Genomic DNA, 19,100 nt, shown 5'->3' with positions numbered 1-19,100 from the left:
GTAGGGGAGACGTCCCGCTGTTAACATATGTAGATTAACTGCCAACAGCGTGAAGTTATTGTCGAGAGGATTAAAATCGTGATGACCGGGCTTTGTCTATCTGTCTTGGGAGCTACAGGTTCCGTGAGTGATTGATCATTCAGAGATCGGGAGTAATGAATGCAATGAGAAAACATTACGACGTAATTATAATACACATGAATAGATACACAGTGCGACGGCGGTGACCTGCCTGCAGGTCAGAAATAATCCCAATATTCTTCATCATCATCTATTTCCTCGGGGGCTCTGTAATCTTGGCCAGTGTTTTCGCTCATCCACTCCAATACGCGCGGATGTGCCACAACCCTGTGAAACAAATGAGATATGGCCCCGTGGAGAGCATTGCACATACTTGGCCGCGTCGAAACCTAACACCTGCAGGCTCTGCATGGTCGTTGCTCGAGATAGAGCGACGTATGCTAACCCAAAATCTTGTCTTGAGTGGAACGGACATATGAGCTAATTTGAACCCACCTTGGCCCTTCTCAAAGACTTTAGCGAGATTAACTCGGACTCGTTCCAGCGTTTGGCCTTGCGATTTGTGTATGCTCAGAGCCCAGGCAAGAATAAGAGGTACCTAGAGAGTTGTGATCAAACATGTGCGGACTTTTCATGTGCATAACCTGAAAAGAAAATCACCTGGTCTCTACGTGCCTCAACCCGTCCATCCGCATTATTGACTTCAAAGGGACTGGGAATACACAGTAATTCACTCCCATTCTGGAACTGCACGATAGGCCAGACATTATTGCTGCGTAATATGTCCTCTGGAATTTTGTCCGCCCTTTTCTGACCTAGTTTTGGATCTACGACTTCAGTCCGCGCGATTTCCGCACCCTGCTTTATAGCATCGCGTGGGGTATGAAACGCAACAACACGGCCAACGGATCCATTAACAAGCTGTCCTTGGACAAGGTTCTACACAAGGTGAGTAAAAGTTCATTTTAGATCCTCTGTATACAACACACCTTGATCAACATAACTTGCGCACCAACCTGGGCAAAGAAAAGAACCTTAATGTGTACGTATAGGTAGACGCGATATGCGTCCAGACCTTCAGTGCGAGAAGCTTTGGCGCAATGAGACGTTCCAGCAACTTATCCATTTCATGAAGTGGAATGGGTTTATCGTTTTCATCCCTCCCCGGAATGTCAGCGGCTTTGTACTGGTGGGGATCACCACTGAGCTTGCTGAGACGATGATGGTTGGCGTTATCCACTTCTCTCCTTGTTGGAAATCTAATAATAAAAGGCATGATAGTCAGCACCACACTGCGATATATCATCCGTGGCACATTGCATAGACTTGGACTCTACAAAATGACCTACAGATCAGTTGGCTCAATGCCATCCTCATACATCACGGGACGTGACAGTTTCCTGAATTTGGACACTGTCTCTGGAACGAGGCGGCCGAAGCGCATCGCATTGAGCATATCCACAAATCCTAGACATGCTAAAATTAGTTTTTTTTCTGTTTTAAAAAAGCATCTCGGAAACTGACCCTGGTCTTTCTGTCTGAACACACGGTGTAGCACGATTGGTCGACCAACACATTCTGTCCAACATTCAGCATCAAACGCAAATGTGGGAGGTTGTGGCACATTGTTGTTCCTATCAGGAACTGGGGGAAGCTGGCAGAAGTCTCCGGATAACACCAACTAGAACGTTCTTAGTCCCCCCCCCCGAGAATAAAGAAGCATATAGTAAGATTGGCGAACCTGAATTCCGCCAAATGGTTCATCCGATCGTCGTAAATGGCGAGCAATAAATTCCTGTGGGAAACGCATAATTGAGCAGTATACACAATATCATATAAGGCATACGAACAAGCTTATCAAACAAAACACCGTCAATCATGGAGACTGTCAAGATGTTATTCAGATACAGACAGCGAGTGAAGAGACCATCATACTTTCATCAATGATCAAGGTTTTAACGATTCGCCATCGTTCCACCACACGTGGAACATGCTTGTCGTCGTCATCGTAGTCATCGTTGTGGTCATCCACTTCATGACCTTGCTCTCGCAGTTTCTTTTTGCGTAGTCGTTCCTTTTCACGTTGATATTTATCTTGTCCAAGGAGCTTTCCGAGGAGCTTCTCCGCTGGCTCTTTACCTAGCCCAATGCCAGCCCAAGAGTGCAACGTCGATCCACCGATGTTAACAGACGCAATCCCGGTTGCTGCGGTCACGGCCAAGCCTTCTCGAAGTCGACCATCACCACGACAGTGTCGTATGATCTCTCTCAGAAGCACTGACTTTCCGGTGCCTGCAGAAGGAAGCTTAGTAATCCTGTCACATCGATACACAATTGCTTACCAGCCGACCCTGTGAAGAACACGTTCTTCCCTTCCTTCACCAGCTCCAGCACTGCTTTTTGTTCTGGCGATAATTGAACCGTGTTCTCAGTATTTGGTGGATTTCCTAACGCCGGAGCTGGGGTGGGCACGCGTCCTGAGGATGTAATGGTGGATTTCACCACCCTCCGTGTCTGAGTTGGGACTGAATCGACGTCCATAGCTTCCATCGTGGCTCTAGAGAGTTCTCCAGCTACTGAAAGGACGTGTATAAGTGAACACTCAGAGACGATAGTGGAACGTACAGGTGTTTGTTGGTAGCGCTTCAGCCAGCCACTCCTGCGCCTGAGACAAACTGGTGAAAGACTTATGCACAGCGCCTGGATACCTGGCCACCTGTGGCGACAATCAATATATATTAGACAATCTAGGGACGCAGACTCACGTTCGTCTTTGTCTGGAGGCGGTTGTAGTGGTAATTTCGGGGTTGTGAATCATTGTAGATGCAAGAGCAGAACGGATCCAAGCTGTCTCACCTCTTCCCAGCTCACATATATTTGGGGACCTTGTCTCCCCTTCCGAACAGCATAAAATTTGTTCTTGGCTTTTGGCATGAGAGGTGTCTAGCATCGCGTCCAACGAGCTGCCGGTTCCCGACGCGTCAAATGCCTCGCGCATCTCACGTGAGCCTCGTGAAGGTCTTGCTGCTTCATTGTTCGAGTTCAAAGCTGCTTTCTCACAAAGTACGTGCATTATTCTGTCCACAATAGCCAATGTCTCCTCTAGTATCTGATCGCAGTGATCTCGTACCCCAAGAAGATACGTCTGGGTACGAGACCGGATCCAAGGGAAGATTACAGGCTCCTAAGATTCCCAGCCGTCGAGGAGCGCTCTCGTTCGAATCTCACTTGCAATATTTCTTCCAAGTACGAAGCACCCATTAGTATATCCCAAAACGGACGAATTTTTTGAATTAGGACTTTGAACAGTGGAAGGGAACGCTCCACTGAGACGGCTGGTACAGAAGGTCGTCCAAGGTTTGGCCATGTCCGAGGACTCGAGCGCCTTCGAACGATCTTCCGAGACTGTATCTGATTCATCGTGCGCGCGGCAGGGTTCAGCGACTTTAGTGTGTACTCTGCAAAGTACTCGTTCAAATCCACGGAGAGTGCTATATTGAGATGGGTCATAGTCTTTAAAAGCTTAAAAATACACTTAGTATAATCCTTTACAATATCTGGAAATCGGCAGCGCCGCGGTGAGCGTTGACATGTACAGCGACGGTACCACCTGAACGTTGAACGCCTGAAGTTTGAAGTTTGAAAGTACTGAATAAAACATTGGACCCGGGAGATGAAACGACGATAGTTATCAATACACGTTACAAACGGCACGCCTCAGTCTATTTTATCGTTTTATACGTACACTAATTATCCGCTACCTCTACCTCTACATCACCTATCCGCTGTCAAAGGGGCAGTCCGCATACCTCACAGTCAGATCCGCCATGTGCATTCTCAAACGTACAATGAGGACAGACTCGACTGTTGCCTCCACCAGACTGGGCTTGTTCACGGGCCATCTGATCGTAAATATCCTGTGGTATATCCTCGTCCATTGCTGCGTGCGTAGGCCCTGAAGGCGCGGCAGAAGTCGGGCGAGCAGCTTAACACGAAATAGCTCAGCAGTGCATGCGCGCATTTAAATATTGATTACTCACGGGCAGTCTCCCTTGCAAATGTCATCAACGTTTGCCAGCCATCGGTACGAATTAATGCGTCCAAAACGGTGGAATCATCCAGTTTGGGCGACGTTGCCGTTCGAACGAGTACTTGCACATCTTCCTGCAAGTTAACAGCCAAGTAAGAGAGTTTCAGTAGCACTACAGTCAAACAAGATAAACACGCACCGGAGACATTAGCTGGGTGGTGCCCAAAAATGAAATCAGATGCCAGTCGCTCAGCCACCTGGCTAGTGCAATCCGGGATGTGGGATCCCCGCCATATGTACTCTCCTGGACATCCGGAGCGCGGAGATCGGAGAGCATGCGTAGCATGCTCTGAACATCCTGAGATTCGTCAAACCGGTTCTCGACGGGGAACGCGGTTGAACGGAACAGTGGTGACGGATTTTGGGGAAACCCATGCGTGACCTGGAGTTGGGAAGATTCAAGCACGTTAGGCCACACAAAATCAGGAAATCTGTCGAGAACATACGTTGACCAGAAGGTATTCGACCGGAAAACAGGGCTTTGCGCTCTTCTGCACATCCAGGCCATACTCGTTCTTGTAACGGAAGAACACGTCAGGAACATATCGAGCTGTATCTTCGCTACGATCTTCCTCTTTCACGCGCATAATCCCGGGTTCGAGACTCGCTTCAATCATATCCGCTGCCACCATCGCACATGCCTGTTCTGATACCTGATACGCAGACATATCGATGCCTCCATCGACGGTCCCCGTTAGAACAGCCGTTACCATGCGGGATGCAAAAAGACCGGTGGGTGAGGATTTCGATAGGATCGGATGGGCATTTTGTACGTGCGCCGCAAAAATGACCTCCAGCGATGATAAGAAGAATGATTGTGTATGTCGTTTATATCTGCTTTTTGTCCTGTCTTCCGGAATTGCCTCCAAATCAGTGAAGACATAGCCCACGATCTGGAGAGGCGGCGAAAAGTCTTTTGTCAAAGCTTTGATACGCGGCTCATCCTCCCAGGGTAAGACTAGCGATAGTCCATCTACCTCACCCTCCTGGGGTGGTTCGTGAATGGCTTCTACTACTGCTTTCACGCCCATTGGCACTTTGTCATAAGGTTCATAACGCCCGATAAGCCAGCCAAATCGCTGAAGACCTGTCTTTCGCCACCCTTGAAGGAATCGGTCGATAACGTCGAACGAAGCGATCTCAACGTGATCGACCATTCGGAAAGGCTGGCTTTGTAACGTGATCGCTGACGGCTGACATGCTGTACAGATTCCAGCAGGCCATGTGGAGTGGGCACCGCTGGGACACGGAACTTTGACTTTGTACGAGAGTTGCGAAAGCGGAGGTAGAGAAGCCGTCGAAGATGCAGAAGCAGATGATTTAGGTGTTACCTTTTGCAAGTAAGCATGGTAAGACAGATGCTTGATACTGTTCTCTGCATGATATGCTGTGTCGTAAGGTTCAAGAGGCATGCAGTAGTCGCACATTGCATTTGCACCGTGTTTGCAGAATCGAGAATCGCGACTGCGAGGTATCTTCCCATCCCTAGAGCGCCAGTAAATGTCTACTGCGTCTTCTTGAACAGTTTCCCATGGTCGCTTCGACAAGGTGCTTGTAGCATTGGTCGTGTCCGGTGATGTAGTTGCAATAGAGGCATCACTGCTACGCGATTTATACGAAACGAAAAGCAGATCGCCGTGTCTTGTGGAGCAAATTAGCGAAAATTGACATTTATATGAACACAGAGACGGACTGAAGACCCAGGGATTGCAGATTTTGTCCGAGCAATGTTGAGGCAAGAGTTTCTCCGCCGCGCGGACGCTGTGATATGGCTAGTGTCGCAGGATCCGCATCATCCGTAGTTGTGAGAATCTATGCTCTGCAGTGGTTCGCAGGCTTTCAGTAATTGCAAGAAGATCAGCTGCATACCTTAGCAGTAAGCTCCGATATGTCAGATGTTGGCGCGAGGTCGAAGCGAAAGTTGCCATCTTTAGATCGTATTCTGACCAACTACGGTCGTATTTCCGCGTTTCAGGGAATTTTCTGTGGCAAAAATAAGATCGCTCACCATGATGGATCGTAGCAAGCAGCAGGACCGTCCTGCGATTGCCAGGTTTCAATCAAGTCTCAATGTCGTCGATGAGAGTCGAGACGCGCAACGCGCGTCCTTGCATACGTCACCTCCATCACGTGTACTACGGTCACGTGAATGGGCGCTTGTGTGTCGCAGTGTCGCAATCAACTGGCTAGATTGCGAGCCCGTTCCGTTCAATTCGTTTCAAAGAGAGTTGGTTGCTGGGCTTAGCCAAGGCGCAGCTAACTGTATGCAGGTTCTTATATATCAAATAAGAAGTTCAAATCCGAATGACGAGGTTTGTCGCTATCGAGGGTCACATCTTGCAAATGTAAATATGAAATCAAACATCCATATTGTTGGTTACTACCGAGTCCGGAACACCCATGGACAACAACTTTCCCTCTAGCAGCGGTGCACCCTCTACGAAGTCTCCGGGACTACGTCGAGCACGGTCAATAAGCCAGCCCGTGTCTTCATATCCAGTCCCAGGCCCCAGCCATAGGGCAAGTGCATAAGTTACTTTGAGAATAACGGGGTAATAACAGACCAAACAGGCTGAAAGTCACCTTGATTCCGGCTTTGTCAACCAGTTTCCCGCTAGCAATAATCAGATGACAACTCTTCCCCAAGGATATGATGAGGCAGCATTTACTAGAGCACTGCTCGCGTTACAAGGGGCACCTCCCCCTCCCGCACCACTGCCCCAAGTTGCGCAGACACCTCAAATGCCGCTGAATATGCAGGCGCAGCAGATCCCGAACCCAGCGCAAGCACTGCTTGCTGCACTTCCATGGTTACAGTACCTGCAAATGCAGAATCAGTATGGTCAGCTCCCGCAGCAAATGCATCAGGGGCTATACATGCCACAGCCGTTGTCATCCCTCGGAAGCGGCCAAGTCCCTCAATATTCTAGTAACGAGCTCGATGTCGGCAGGACATCCTCAGCGTCGCCAACAGAGACTGCACTTCGTTCTGAAATGGATAATACAGATGTCGAACCCATTGTCATTGCGGAAGACAAAAGAAGACGAAATACTGCAGCGTCAGGTGAGAAGTCACAGCTTCATCTCTCATTAGCACGAACTCACACGATCTCGCAGCGCGGTTCCGAATCAAAAAGAAACAGTGGACACTGAACCTTGAACGCACGATATCCGACCTTTCAAGTCGAGTGCAGGAGCTTGAGGCAGAAGCAGCGGAGCTTCGGAGAGAGAATGGGTGGTTGAAGGAGATCGTCATGCTCAAGAGTAAGCGAGCAACTGGCGTTGTATCCGACTCAGGAGAGATTGGGCCTTTTGCCCCACGCCAAACCAGTATAACAGATCGAGACAGAGAAGTAGGCAACGATAGCAGTTCAGCGGAAGGGGGATTCACGGCAGAAGAGAAAGGAAAGGAGAGACAATCCTGATGTCTATATATTTTCAGGGCTGTGATGCATGAAATTTGGAATACCATCGACCAAACCAAGGCCACCTGAATCTGTGAATTCGGAATTCTCCTTTTTTGGCAACTCGTCGTCGGCGCCAATAGCCGGCGTGAACTGCGGACTGTCGCGTAACACCAGCCTGAGTAGGACGCGTTCACACGCATTGAGCAGGAGCAGCGACGCAATGTCTTTTGGTCGGCCACCATCCATATCTATCGGCTCCCAGCCGAGCCCTCCGGTATCTACTTCATGAATAGAAATAAGGACATGTTACTCATCTCCTGACAGGACAGAGGATCATTCCCTCTTGATCATTATGGTAAGACTCGTAGCCTCTGCTTTCGATGTCGTATGTTGAGTTGTGCTGCAGGAGAATGCAAAGATTATATGAAAGTGTATCTTGATTGTCTGCGCAAGAATTCAAACAATTCAACGCCATGCCGCCATCTAAATCGCGACTACTTGGAATGTCGGATGACTAAGTGTGTCCTTCAACCGTTTACTCTTAGTTCTGCCCTTGACTGGTACACGAAGGGGTTTGATGGAACGAGATGAATGGAGGAACTTGGGTCTCGCAGGCGTTGGGGCGACAGATACGAAGCTTGCCCCACAAGGCGAGTCGCCCGGCCTGCCGAAGAGTGCATCCTAGCCATGTGCGGTGTTTTGCCCTGAATCTTGGGTGTCGTCTAACTAGATCGGAAAATGACCTCTACCTCAAAGCCGAGAAATCTGCTCAATTTATCCAGAATGGGATCTGCATACTCGATAATCTGCACAACACCCGGAGTCGCGCGGTCATCGCTTCTTCCCAAAGTTTGTGGTTTCGTGCCTGGTCAACTCGCTATGCCCTGGACAATATGTGCCTAGTTATATATGGTATGTAACAACTTAGCTTGCAGTGTTGGGAATTGTGATGCAACGCCTGTAACTAATTACTTGTGCAGTGCATCCTGTTTATGATACTCTTGTTAGCAATCCCCCCTTTACTAACCCGCATTGTGGGAAGGGATTCCTAGAGCACCCGACATCCCCTAGTTGATAGGCTGAGTCGTTTTTATCGACCTGTGAACTTCGGACTCGGAGATTTCCCGAGCTAGACGATGCGCCACCGCCAGGAATGATCCAATATTTCAAAGTGTATCCGTCGCGTTATTTTTGCCTATCATCTTCCTGTCCCCGAGCGACTTGACCCGTTGCACGTTCGCCTCGCTGATCGCTTACCCAGGGCCACAAGCTCTGTCTGCGAATGGTGACCAACGTTTCGAGTTGCCGCATTTGGCGCCCCTGTTGCCCGATTGGGCCGATCCTCACACCGGTCGGAGGCGACGAGCAGGAACGTTCGTCCCGGAGCACACGCTAAGTGACGTTCTCCTGAAGTTTCCCGTCGAACGTGCTTTTGTTCTGCGTCTTTGTCGTCGTAATGTCTCCGGTCTTCACGCATATCTTGAGGCACTCGTCCCAGAAGGAGGTGCCGAACTTTCCATCATCCCCGCGTACCTCCCGCTATGTTCACCCCCCTCGGTGTTCTGGCAAATATCGCCAATCATGCTTTGACGATACTTGCGTCACCAGCGCAGGAACCACTGAATGCGGCAACTGCACTTGGCCGTCCTCGACATTATGATATCCAGGTGAGAGATCGTCGATTGCTTCGTGCCTTCGGTGTGCTCACCAGCTTGGACTGTAGGGGCATAGAGGAGGAAGAGGTATTGCTGTTGAGAATACCCTTGCTAGCACTGCTTGGTACATAATATCTCTTAATGTTCGCCTTGGGTTGACATGTCACGACCAGGGGTCTGATCGAAGGCGTCTCAACCATAGAGGTGGACAATGGGATCACTAAAGTAACTAGATCGTTTTATCAGGTTTCTTCTGAGATTCAGCTCAGCTTTTAGGACGGTGTCGTCGTCGTATGGCATGATACGAGTATCACACCTGAGAAATGTGTTGATACTGCGCCAGCGGTGTGTTGCATTACTCTCCATCACTTGCATCATGTGGCTGATTAATTTTGAAGTTTCCAGGAGATCCCGATTTTCCATACGTTGGAAAATTCATCGCGAATCTCACCTTGGCGCAGATAAAGACTGTAGATTGCGGTTCAAAGCGGCAGGAGGCTTTCCGTACGTCCTTTCCGTTGCAACTGTTACGAGCTGCTGAGCGAGTATCATAATTAGCATTGCAGTTGACATATCCGGGTATACGTATATCGACTCTTCAAGAGCTCTTCGACTTCGTAGGTTGCGCGGACCCTGCACATCACATACAGTGGAACATCGAATCCAAGATTGATGCCCGTCATCCAAATCGTACGATGGATGTGGATACTTTTGTCTCTAAACAGAGCGCTGTTTTTTCTGCTAGTCCCTACTTTTCATCAATAACTGTGAGTGAGGATTTTGGATCGGTCCAAAAAAGAGTAGTCATTGAGTGTTTTAGTATGAAAGCTTTGATTGGAGGACTCTAATTGCCATGAAGGTGAGGGATTCTTGTGTTCGCATAGTAGGTATTTTGAAATCAATATTGCAGGCTTATAATCCATCAATGCGCCTCTCGGCTCTCATTGACGAGTAAGTTAACCTGCCGAAGTATTCATGGGGGTGCTCAAATGTCGTCGGGAAAACAGTGACTACGGCTACATGCCAGACAACAGCACATCTCCATGGCTAGCTGGTTTACGGTTGGATTCATTTCCAGGCCCCACCCAGGGCCAACAAGTCGCGCAGGCAGCACATGCTATTGGCGCTAATATCTTATCACCTTCAGCGAAAAGCGACTTCAGCCCAGGAGAAGATCCCTTGATGCCAGACTACATGGCTTTCACCACAGGAGACATGGTCGATGAAGCTCACAAGTTCGGGATGGAAGTCAAAGTCTGGACAGTACGTTTATTGCCTCGTTCCTCTACGCAGACGGCGCTTATTCAGAAACGTTGTGTTAGGTTAACCATTTTAATCTTGTTGAACACGTTCTTGCATTGAATGTAGATGGAATCATCACAGACTGTGCGCGTAAAACCCTCTGTAATTTTTTGCCTGTACTGACGTTGTACAGATCCGGACGCACTCCGTCGTCTGCTCAAATATAACAATATACCCGCGGCGCCAAAATACCCCAAACAACGAGTCCTTGCTTGCTTGAACGAGCATCTGGCGAGACAATCTGTGACATTGAATTGAATGAAAGCCTTGGTGACTGGGAAAGGCTCTATATAGCTATGTTTAGATAATGAACGGCACGATGTATAACATGAATGACGACAAGCATATTGAGATTTTTTCAATAAGTTTAGCCTGGCGACGAATGCTTCAAACCAATGTACACGGATTGTCAGGCTAACAGGCTACTTATACAGTGGCCCAATCTTCGTCCGCGGGCCCGAGTATGCTTCCCGTTGAAGGTAGTACTTGAGTAGCACTCGCTAGCGCCCGCGTCGGGAAAGAACGGGTATAACCTACCGGCGCCTGCTTCAAACTCCGCACCTGTTTCCTTCATCGTCACCGCGAGCAACGTCGAGCTCGTCCCCTTTCCCTCCATGGCCGCCATCCAGCTCGCCAAAAAAGCTGTTACCCTGCCTCCCACCGTCCGCACGCTTGCGTCCGGTGTACCTAGTGCCTCCCTCATTAATCTCTCTGTTCGTGAGCCTGCTGGACACGGACACGGACATGGGCATGGTGTCGGTCCTCGGTCGGACGTCCCTCCAAAGTGGGTTGGAGGTGTATCTGCCAACTCATCTGTGGGCCTCGTCTCGAGGAATGTCGTAAATGGTATGGAAGCGGTCTTAGCTGCTGGTATTTCCCTGCGTATGTCTGCGACGTGTTGACCGCGTCTCCTCCGACCTGTAGCTCCCTCCACCGGCATTTTCCAGAAACGCCTCATCCACTCGTCCGTACCCGCGAAGGATGCCCCTCAAGTCCCCGATTTCTCGCACTATGAGGCCAAGTCCGAGTCGACCAACCGCGGCGTCGCGTACTTCATGATTGGCTCGCTTGGCTTGCTGTCTGCGACCGTCGCAAAGTCCACTGTGACAGAGTTCCTCGCGACTATGGCTGCGTCGGCGGACGTTCTGGCTATGGCGAAAGTCGAAATTGAGCTCGCGAGCATTCCCGAAGGCAAGAACGCCATCATCAAATGGCGTGGCAAGCCCGTCTTCATTCGGCACCGCACGCAAGATGAGGTCCAGGATGCGAGGAGCACCAACTGGAAGTCTCTTCGCGACCCGCAATCAGATGAGGACAGGACGAAAAAGCCAGAGTGGTTAGTCATGCTGGGTGTCTGCACTCACTTGGGTTGTGTGCCCATTGGCGAGGCAGGTGATTATGGTGGATGGTGCGTGCCTGGAGTTCATCAATGGATCAGTTTGCCAACGTTTGTGTTTCTACAGGTTCTGCCCATGCCACGGATCCCACTATGATATCTGTGAGTGTTTTCCGCAGCCTGTTTTTTGTTGCCGATCTAAAGCTGTCTGTCACAGCTGGTCGTATACGCAAGGGTCCTGCTCCGGTAAGTGTGGTACCATATAGTGCTCATGTCTACTGACCTCAACTTTTGGCTAGTCCAATCTCGAAGTCCCCCAGTACGATTTCGACGAGGCTAACGGCTTGCTTGTCATTGGTTAATAGACGTACCGATGTAGAGCTTAGCGATTACAGCATATAATGGAGTCTGTAGATGAACACTTGCCGATGACGACTTGCTTTCGCGATCATCGCCTTAAAGACTACGTGCATGATATCACACATATATAGATTACGAGTGCGCAAATCAGTGCTAAGGTTTGTTATCTGCCTAACTTCTCACACAACTCTCCCTCGCAACTTCTTCCGCTTCTCATGAGCCGCATGGCTTCCCTTGCGTGGCTTAGTGATGCGGAGCTGTGGGTAATCTTGGGATTGAAAGTCGTTCGCATGCAGAGTGGGTACTTATCACCAAGCGTCAGCTTTATATCTTCTGCGGCACGCGCGCGTCGGCGGGTTCGATTTCGCAGCTTCTGGTCTGGACGGCCGGTCTAATATATGGTGCTCAAGGTATCCAGGGTTTGTGGCGACTATTTAAATGCCGGCCACCCACATCCCGCGCACACGCGACCTCTGTTCGACGACTAGGAGTGGACCGGGTCTGACGGGAACCCGGATCTACGCACTGGGTCTGGATTTGCTTGGTGAAAGCCATTCAGTTCTCACTGGATGGGCCTGGGTGGATCAGGAAATGTGTCGTTGAGCTCGGGTCCGGGTGTTCTTTGCGGAGACGGTCTGCTGAAAAGAGAGGATACCGACATCGATGGACGTTTGCAGGATGGGAGCGGGAGGCCGCCGGAGACTGATTGATCGTTAGTCGTTGGACCTGCGAGAGCGTACGCCGGTCTTGTCAACGCGTAGCGCGGCGGAGACACAGATTGACGCAGTTCTGCTGCGCTGTCGCTGCCAGGCTGTGGCCGCGAGTGGCGTGTCGGGCTGGCGGCGCAGGCGGCGGGCGAAGCGAGCCCAAGGACCGGCCACAGCGTAAAGCTTATCGGTGTCACGCACGTCACATAGATGCGGGCAGCGGCTCTGCGTGACGCGTGACGCGTGACAAGCGTCCGACGTCGAGGCCGGACAGCGATAAGGGAGGCCCTGTCCTTCGTTCGTCCGCCCCCGTTCCACGTCCCCTGTCTATGGCCCCCAAGCAACCCTGTGCAAAGTACGAATACGTCGTCACCTCCGCTGGCCCAAAGATCCTCCCCGTCGCCGATGTCCACTCCAAAGATGAGGAATCCCCTGCCGAATACAACTCTGGTGGCTATCTCCAGGTCAAAGTCCAGGACACATTCAAGGACGACCGCTACGTGATCCTCCGAAAGCTTGGGTACGCTTGTTTCCATTCTCCGTGTTGACCGATGCTTCTGGAGCACTCATCAACGATGTTTCATAGTTGGGGCCACTTCTCGACCGTCTGGCTCGTCAGGGACACCCAGTAAGTCTTCTATCAACCAGTCCCCCTCTTTGTTTGCCATCCCCGCATGTTCAGGTGTGTTCTCAGCGCCCCTGGCTGCACTTACGCGGCTTGCCGCAAGCACTCCATCCAGACATTCTTCACGCCGGGTAGACTATACCTGTTATCACCCACAGCGCTTTAATCTTCTCTGCCTGCATCTCGTTAACCTATCTTTGTTTATGGAGTGGTGCACACTGGAACGGAACCCACCTAGTATGATATGTGCGTCCGGAAGTGCGCGTGGTCGTGTGCCACTTGACGTACATCGAGGTACAGATATCGTACATGCAGATCTCCCGATGACATACAGACACACCTGACAAGTGCGCTGGCGTCTGTCCAATCCGCATGTATGAGTTCTGGGACCACAACAGAGTCAGTGACTCTTTTGGACTACGGCAATTGATACCAACTTTGATGGATCACTCACCCGCTGATCGGAGTGGGCTGGTCAATCCAATGGAAATTCCGGAATGGATGGTTTCGGCCGCTGTTGATCGCAATCAGAACGTGACTTTATGCGATTCCTGCAATGGGGGATTGGCTATCCATTGTATTACTATTCTGACACTTAACTGACCTCTGATTGCAGAACGAATCATCATTCTGCCCTCAAAGTGGTCAAGTCTGCGGGACGGTATGCGGAGACGGCCCGTGATGAGATCAAACTCTTGAGCCAGGTGAGAGACGAGACCCCGGAGCACCCTGGACGAGAGCACATTGTCTCCTTCCTCGACTCATTCTCGCATTGTGGTCCAGAGGGCGTACACGTGTGCATCGTGTTCGAGCCCCTTGGAGAGAATTTGCTGGCCCTGATTGAGCGTCACAAGAAGACGGGTGTCCCTGCGGCGCTTGTGAAAGTAATAGCAAAACAGATGCTGCTTGGACTAGAGTACCTGCATGACGAATGTGACCTGATCCACACAGATATCAAGCCGGAGAATATAAGTACGTGACCTGTGTGCTTGCGGGAGGTAGGAAGGCTAATCAAACGGCTGGCGTTAGTGATTTCTATTCCGGATGTGGAAGAGCACATACAAGCCGAGCTAGCGAAGTCCCCCTCTCCAACGTGTCGTCAGGTGGGCGTTCCACCGAAACAGCTGACACGATCGGGTGTAGCCATACCGCGACTCGCACCCGTCACACGCGAACGCAAAGTGCAGATCTTCGACTCCCAACCATTGTCCAGTCCGACGTCTCTGGGCAGTGCCGGATCCAGCCCAAATCTACGACAAGGGCTGCAGATGTCGCGCATTGCAAGTATGCAGAGTGTGCGCAGTCTTTTGGATAGGAAGTTGAAGGGAAAACAGGGACCCAGTTGGAAGGACTCTAGCGGATCAACCCCAGAGTTGTCGGCCAGTTCGAGCGGAAGCTCCGAGTGCGCACCCATGTCGCCGAACACCGTCACGTCGTTTAGCAACGAGACGACCTTAACGTCCCTTGGAAGCGTCACGAGCGAAGTGAACAAGTTGTCAATCATGACCAGACCATGCACGGCATGCTTGTGTACGTGCATATGTCAAGAGACGTTGCCAGTGGTGACAGAACAGCAGCCGCCCTTAAAACCCCCTGCTGGCCCGTCACTTCTCTCCCAGACTGCGCCCCCAAAACTCAGCAGACCGAACTCCTCTCCATCACAGTTACACTCTGGGGGTAGTCTTTCCTCCTGGTCTCCAGGAACGAATTGCCTGCCAGAACCCACTCACCGTGCACCGTCTCCTCCACCCGTGTCACCTCTATCACCACCCATCTTCATCAAGATCGCTGATCTGGGCAACGCGACTCCTTCACACAGGCACTTCACAGAGGATATCCAGACTCGTCAATACCGCTCACCTGAAGTCATTCTCGGACGTACGGATTGGGGTGCCACTGCGGATATCTGGAGCGCAGCTTGCGTGATTTTTGAGCTGCTCACCGCTGAATATTTATTCGATCCCCAGAGCCAGGGTGGTGTTTTCGGGAGAGACGACGATCATATGGCGCAAATCATGGAATTGTTGGGTGATATCGACTTGGAGGTGAAGTTTGGGGGGCGATTCAGCCGCGACCTTTTTGACAGCGCCGGTGAGTCCTGTCCTCTTTTGGATGTGTGGGGTACGATAAGGGTACGGTGCTGTGCACCACTCGGGTACTCGGTCCTCATGCGTATCCACCTCTATTGCTTGAGTAGTGCTTGCTTACTCGTGTCCTTGTTTCACCATGATAGGTAATCTGCGATACATCCGCAATCTGAAGCCTTGGCCGCTGAGGCGGGTCATGGCCGAGAAATATTTCTGGGAAGAAGCAGCCGCTGACGCACTGTGCGAGTTCCTTGAGCCAATGCTTGTCCCTGATTTCCGCAAACGTCGACATGCGCGCGATCTGAAAGAGCACAGGTGGCTGGAGGTCGATATGACTGATGAAGGCCTATGGACATGGTGACCTATCCGGCCGTTTTCCTGCCGCCCGCGTTGTCGGACGCTGTCGGGAGTTTTCTTTCCTTCATGCGATTATTTTATGGTACGATTGATGGTATGTTGGCTCTCCGTGGACGGCTCTACCGCCGTCCCGTAATGTTTTGCTTGGCACTTTTCCTGCAACGTCGATCGTGTATTCGCTCACAATCTAACATTCTCCTTGCAGCTAGACCATTAGACATTTTCGTCTCCTGTATGAGGGATTCCCCTATAGTACATGCATACCCGCAGCTTGCCCTCTTATTCCTGGAGCCATTATGGGGCTGATGTCGCGCCGGTGTCTATTCTATCAGATGATGTTTGGTCCTAATATGTGCAGTTATCTGTAGTTATTACTATGCTTACCAATGTTTAAATCTTCGTCCTTATTTGTCTTCGTCCAACCGTTGCAGTTGCGTCGCTTGCTCGAGTTCTGCCAGTGGCCAGCACGAGATGCGATCTTCGTATCCGTATATGACGCCACAGTGTTAGGCAATATCCGGGCGGAGTCTCAACTTGGAGGCGCGCAAATTTTGGGAACCCTGGAGCCCTGGCGCTTGTTTCTGCTTGCAACGTTCGTAATGGCCGCGTCCCCTATTCCCAACGGTGCAGCCCTCCAACCGCAAGAAAAGTGGAACGACATGGACGACCACCCTCGCGACGTAGTCATGCCTGCACAAGGCGACGTTGACAACGGCGGCCATCTCACTGGCGACGACCGAGTGGCCCCGCAGACCACTGACGGTGCAGACTATGCTCGCGGTGGCTCTGTTGCGGGGGATGGTGCAAATCCGGGCTCAAGCGCAAAGTCTGACGCGGGCTATCGCGGTGAAAAACAGATCAAGGTGCTTATCTGCTCTCTTGTTTTCTAATGTATCCTCTAGTGCCCCGTTTGCTGGCTTCTGTTCTGTCTGGAAATGCGCCCCCGCCTTCTGCACTTGTGCTTTCCACTCGTCTACCCTCTTGCATTAGTGCTACTGAGCCTGCTAGCCTGCCCGCAGGATCTTCAGCAAGCGTGACACGATAAGCTGATGCGATTGTTGGCGCTGCGGCTGTGATGTGGCCGACACGTCCTATGGGGCTGGCTTCTGCACGCTCGTCTTTGCTTTCTTCTGCTTGTATTGTACTGTACTTTTGTCGCTGCTCTCAGAGGCTTGCTTAGACTGACGGCTCCCACTCGCATGTCACGCGCTCTATCTAAATCGGACATTCATTCTCATCCTTTGCAGCCGAATAAGGTCTACATCGGCGGGTTGCCAGAACATACACGAAAGGAAGATTTGGAAAGTTGCTTTGGTAAAATTGGAACAATCGTGAACATAGAACTCAAGTGAGTGCTACCACTCGTCCTCTCCTGAAGTATACATATATTAATCAACTGACCTTGGACAGGGTCGGATACGGCTTCGTGGTATGTTGAGGTATCGCACCTTTTGTTTACGCTATCTCACTCTGGACCCCTTTCAGGAATTTGAGAGCCGTGAAGCTGCGGAGGAGAGTGTAGCAAAGTACCATGAAGGCTATTTCATGGGTAATAAAATTCGTGTCGAACTCTCTCACGGTGGTGGAAGAACTGCTAAGTACAGCGGCGACCCGGGAGCGTGCTTCAAGTGTGGTCAGGTCGGTCATTGGGCTAGGTATATTTTCGTGTCCTTGTTATGTACAACACTGACATACCTATGATAGGGAATGTCCTAACCATATGCCTAATGGGTGAGCGTGTCGGAGAATTGTTATGAATGACACACGCTTACGTATTTTGTGCAGGAATCATCGCCGTCCCCATCCAATCGACGCACCGCTGATTGACCGAATTCAGCCCCCTCGGGACTATCCACCCTCTGCAAGAGATTATCCTCCGTACCGTGATGATTACGCTCGTTACCCACCTCGTGACGTTCGCTATGGTTATGATTTCCCCCCGCCTCTGCCTGGACGTGACTTTAGGCGACCGCCATCTCCGCCTAGAGAGTTTCGCGACTATCCTCCCCCTTCCGTCCGTTCCGGTCGTGATTATGATGATTTCAGGATGAGGGGTCCTCCGCCCCCGCCCCCGCCGCCTGTTCCTTCCGCTCGCTACGAGTCTCGTAGTGGTTATTATCCTCCTGAGGCTGATGCTCCTCCTGGCTATCCCCCTCGTAGCTATGGTCCCCCTCCACCTCGAGACTACTATGAACGCTATGAGAGAAGACCCCCACCTCCTTCGGATCGTTATCCTTACCCGCCGCCAGCAGCTGCGCGACCTAGGACGCCTCCTGGCGGGCCAGTGCCTCGTTCTCGTGACGATTATGACAGACCACCTCGGTAAGATAATTCTCTCTCAGCCAGCACTCTTCTGATAGACCACCTCAGTGACTACGTAGCACCTCCACCAGAAGTCAGAGGCCGACCAGCGTCCCCTCCGCCCTCACGCTACGCTGATTATCCTCCTCGTGCTGGTAGTTCTGAGGCTCCTGCTGCTAGATATCGGTGAGCGCGTCGTATGTCGTTGCAACCACATGCTTCTTATGTGCCTGCTATCTTAGTCGTCGATCCCAGAGTCCTCCTGCTCGTTCTGCGTCTAATGGGTATGACTCTGCAGCCTACCAGGGCGGTTCTGGTGCTCCTTACAATGGCGGCTCTTCTGGCGGCTTCGCAGGTAGCGGCTATGCAAATGGTAGCTCTGCTCCCCCTCCTCGAGGTTCAGGCTCTGGCAGAGATTATCCTGCGCGAAGTTCTCGCGATGTTGAGCCGAGCGGTGGCTACAGGCGGCCGTAAAACAGAATTGCTCAGAAGCTATGTTGAGCTCCTGACTCTCCATCATGAGGCTCGCATTGTCTCTTGAATTCTCCCACATCTATGCTTGGTCTCTGCCTGCATCGTCTCGTTCAGTTATTATATAAATTTTTCGCTCTGCCCCCTCCTTTCGATGGTCTGCTTGATTTTTTTGACGACATCTGCCGGCATAGTTTGGACAGTACTGTACATGGCGTCCATCTGTATATGACCGCGCGCTAATACATATATTCGTTTGTTCGAAATATCTCGTGTCTGCAATAGTCTAATATGAAGTGTTTCTGGCGGGTTTGGCCGGCGGATAATTCGGCATCCGTCTTTACGTCATGCGCATATATGGAGCGCGTGCTGGAGGAAAAT

At 51.0% G+C, this 19,100-nt stretch overlaps 7 protein-coding genes across 7 annotated transcripts; 5 read left to right on the top strand and 2 right to left on the bottom strand.

Moving 5' to 3' along the window:
• Positions 1–239: 239 nt before the first annotated feature.
• On the bottom strand, positions 240–2,955 carry FIBRA_02379 (uncharacterized protein; the record flags this gene model as incomplete). Its single annotated transcript, XM_012324242.1, has 15 exons — positions 240–348; positions 395–461; positions 517–619; positions 682–960; positions 1,011–1,037; positions 1,097–1,280; positions 1,371–1,488; positions 1,546–1,702; positions 1,763–1,816; positions 1,872–1,906; positions 1,957–2,313; positions 2,364–2,597; positions 2,647–2,737; positions 2,787–2,798; positions 2,878–2,955. The coding sequence occupies 15 exons, from the start codon at positions 2,953–2,955 to the stop codon at positions 240–242; spliced, it is 1,905 nt and encodes a 634-aa protein (XP_012179632.1).
• Positions 2,956–3,767: 812 nt separating this feature from the next.
• On the bottom strand, positions 3,768–5,523 carry FIBRA_02378 (uncharacterized protein; the record flags this gene model as incomplete). Its single annotated transcript, XM_012324241.1, has 5 exons — positions 3,768–3,806; positions 3,882–4,006; positions 4,062–4,185; positions 4,251–4,493; positions 4,558–5,523. The coding sequence occupies 5 exons, from the start codon at positions 5,521–5,523 to the stop codon at positions 3,768–3,770; spliced, it is 1,497 nt and encodes a 498-aa protein (XP_012179631.1).
• A 1,216-nt stretch (positions 5,524–6,739) lies between these two features.
• FIBRA_02377 (uncharacterized protein) lies at positions 6,740–7,536 on the top strand (the record flags this gene model as incomplete). Its single annotated transcript, XM_012324240.1, has 2 exons — positions 6,740–7,175; positions 7,229–7,536. 2 exons carry the CDS (start codon positions 6,740–6,742, stop codon positions 7,534–7,536), a joined length of 744 nt encoding a protein of 247 aa, XP_012179630.1.
• A 1,523-nt stretch (positions 7,537–9,059) lies between these two features.
• FIBRA_02376 (uncharacterized protein) lies at positions 9,060–10,733 on the top strand (the record flags this gene model as incomplete). Its single annotated transcript, XM_012324239.1, has 11 exons — positions 9,060–9,185; positions 9,242–9,297; positions 9,347–9,398; positions 9,450–9,518; positions 9,572–9,677; positions 9,732–9,940; positions 9,994–10,032; positions 10,084–10,124; positions 10,181–10,436; positions 10,496–10,559; positions 10,609–10,733. 11 exons carry the CDS (start codon positions 9,060–9,062, stop codon positions 10,731–10,733), a joined length of 1,143 nt encoding a protein of 380 aa, XP_012179629.1.
• A 356-nt stretch (positions 10,734–11,089) lies between these two features.
• Positions 11,090–12,173, top strand: FIBRA_02375 (uncharacterized protein; the record flags this gene model as incomplete). Its single annotated transcript, XM_012324238.1, has 5 exons — positions 11,090–11,357; positions 11,400–11,883; positions 11,939–11,973; positions 12,029–12,057; positions 12,111–12,173. The coding sequence occupies 5 exons, from the start codon at positions 11,090–11,092 to the stop codon at positions 12,171–12,173; spliced, it is 879 nt and encodes a 292-aa protein (XP_012179628.1).
• A 1,034-nt stretch (positions 12,174–13,207) lies between these two features.
• On the top strand, positions 13,208–15,951 carry FIBRA_02374 (uncharacterized protein; the record flags this gene model as incomplete). The annotated part of the gene is made up of 5 exons (XM_012324237.1): positions 13,208–13,398; positions 13,465–13,506; positions 14,120–14,475; positions 14,533–15,594; positions 15,737–15,951. The coding sequence occupies 5 exons, from the start codon at positions 13,208–13,210 to the stop codon at positions 15,949–15,951; spliced, it is 1,866 nt and encodes a 621-aa protein (XP_012179627.1).
• Positions 15,952–16,333: 382 nt separating this feature from the next.
• On the top strand, positions 16,334–18,722 carry FIBRA_02373 (uncharacterized protein; the record flags this gene model as incomplete). The annotated part of the gene is made up of 8 exons (XM_012324236.1): positions 16,334–16,810; positions 17,195–17,295; positions 17,358–17,376; positions 17,433–17,602; positions 17,652–17,678; positions 17,733–18,269; positions 18,318–18,434; positions 18,491–18,722. The coding sequence occupies 8 exons, from the start codon at positions 16,334–16,336 to the stop codon at positions 18,720–18,722; spliced, it is 1,680 nt and encodes a 559-aa protein (XP_012179626.1).
• Positions 18,723–19,100: the final 378 nt, after the last annotated feature.

This window comes from Fibroporia radiculosa (assembly GCF_000313525.1).
Source record: "Fibroporia radiculosa TFFH 294 genomic supercontigs, scaffold1239, whole genome shotgun sequence".
Classification (NCBI taxonomy): Eukaryota; Fungi; Basidiomycota; class Agaricomycetes; order Polyporales; family Fibroporiaceae; genus Fibroporia; species Fibroporia radiculosa.
This window is presented reverse-complemented; position numbering and strand designations above follow the sequence as displayed.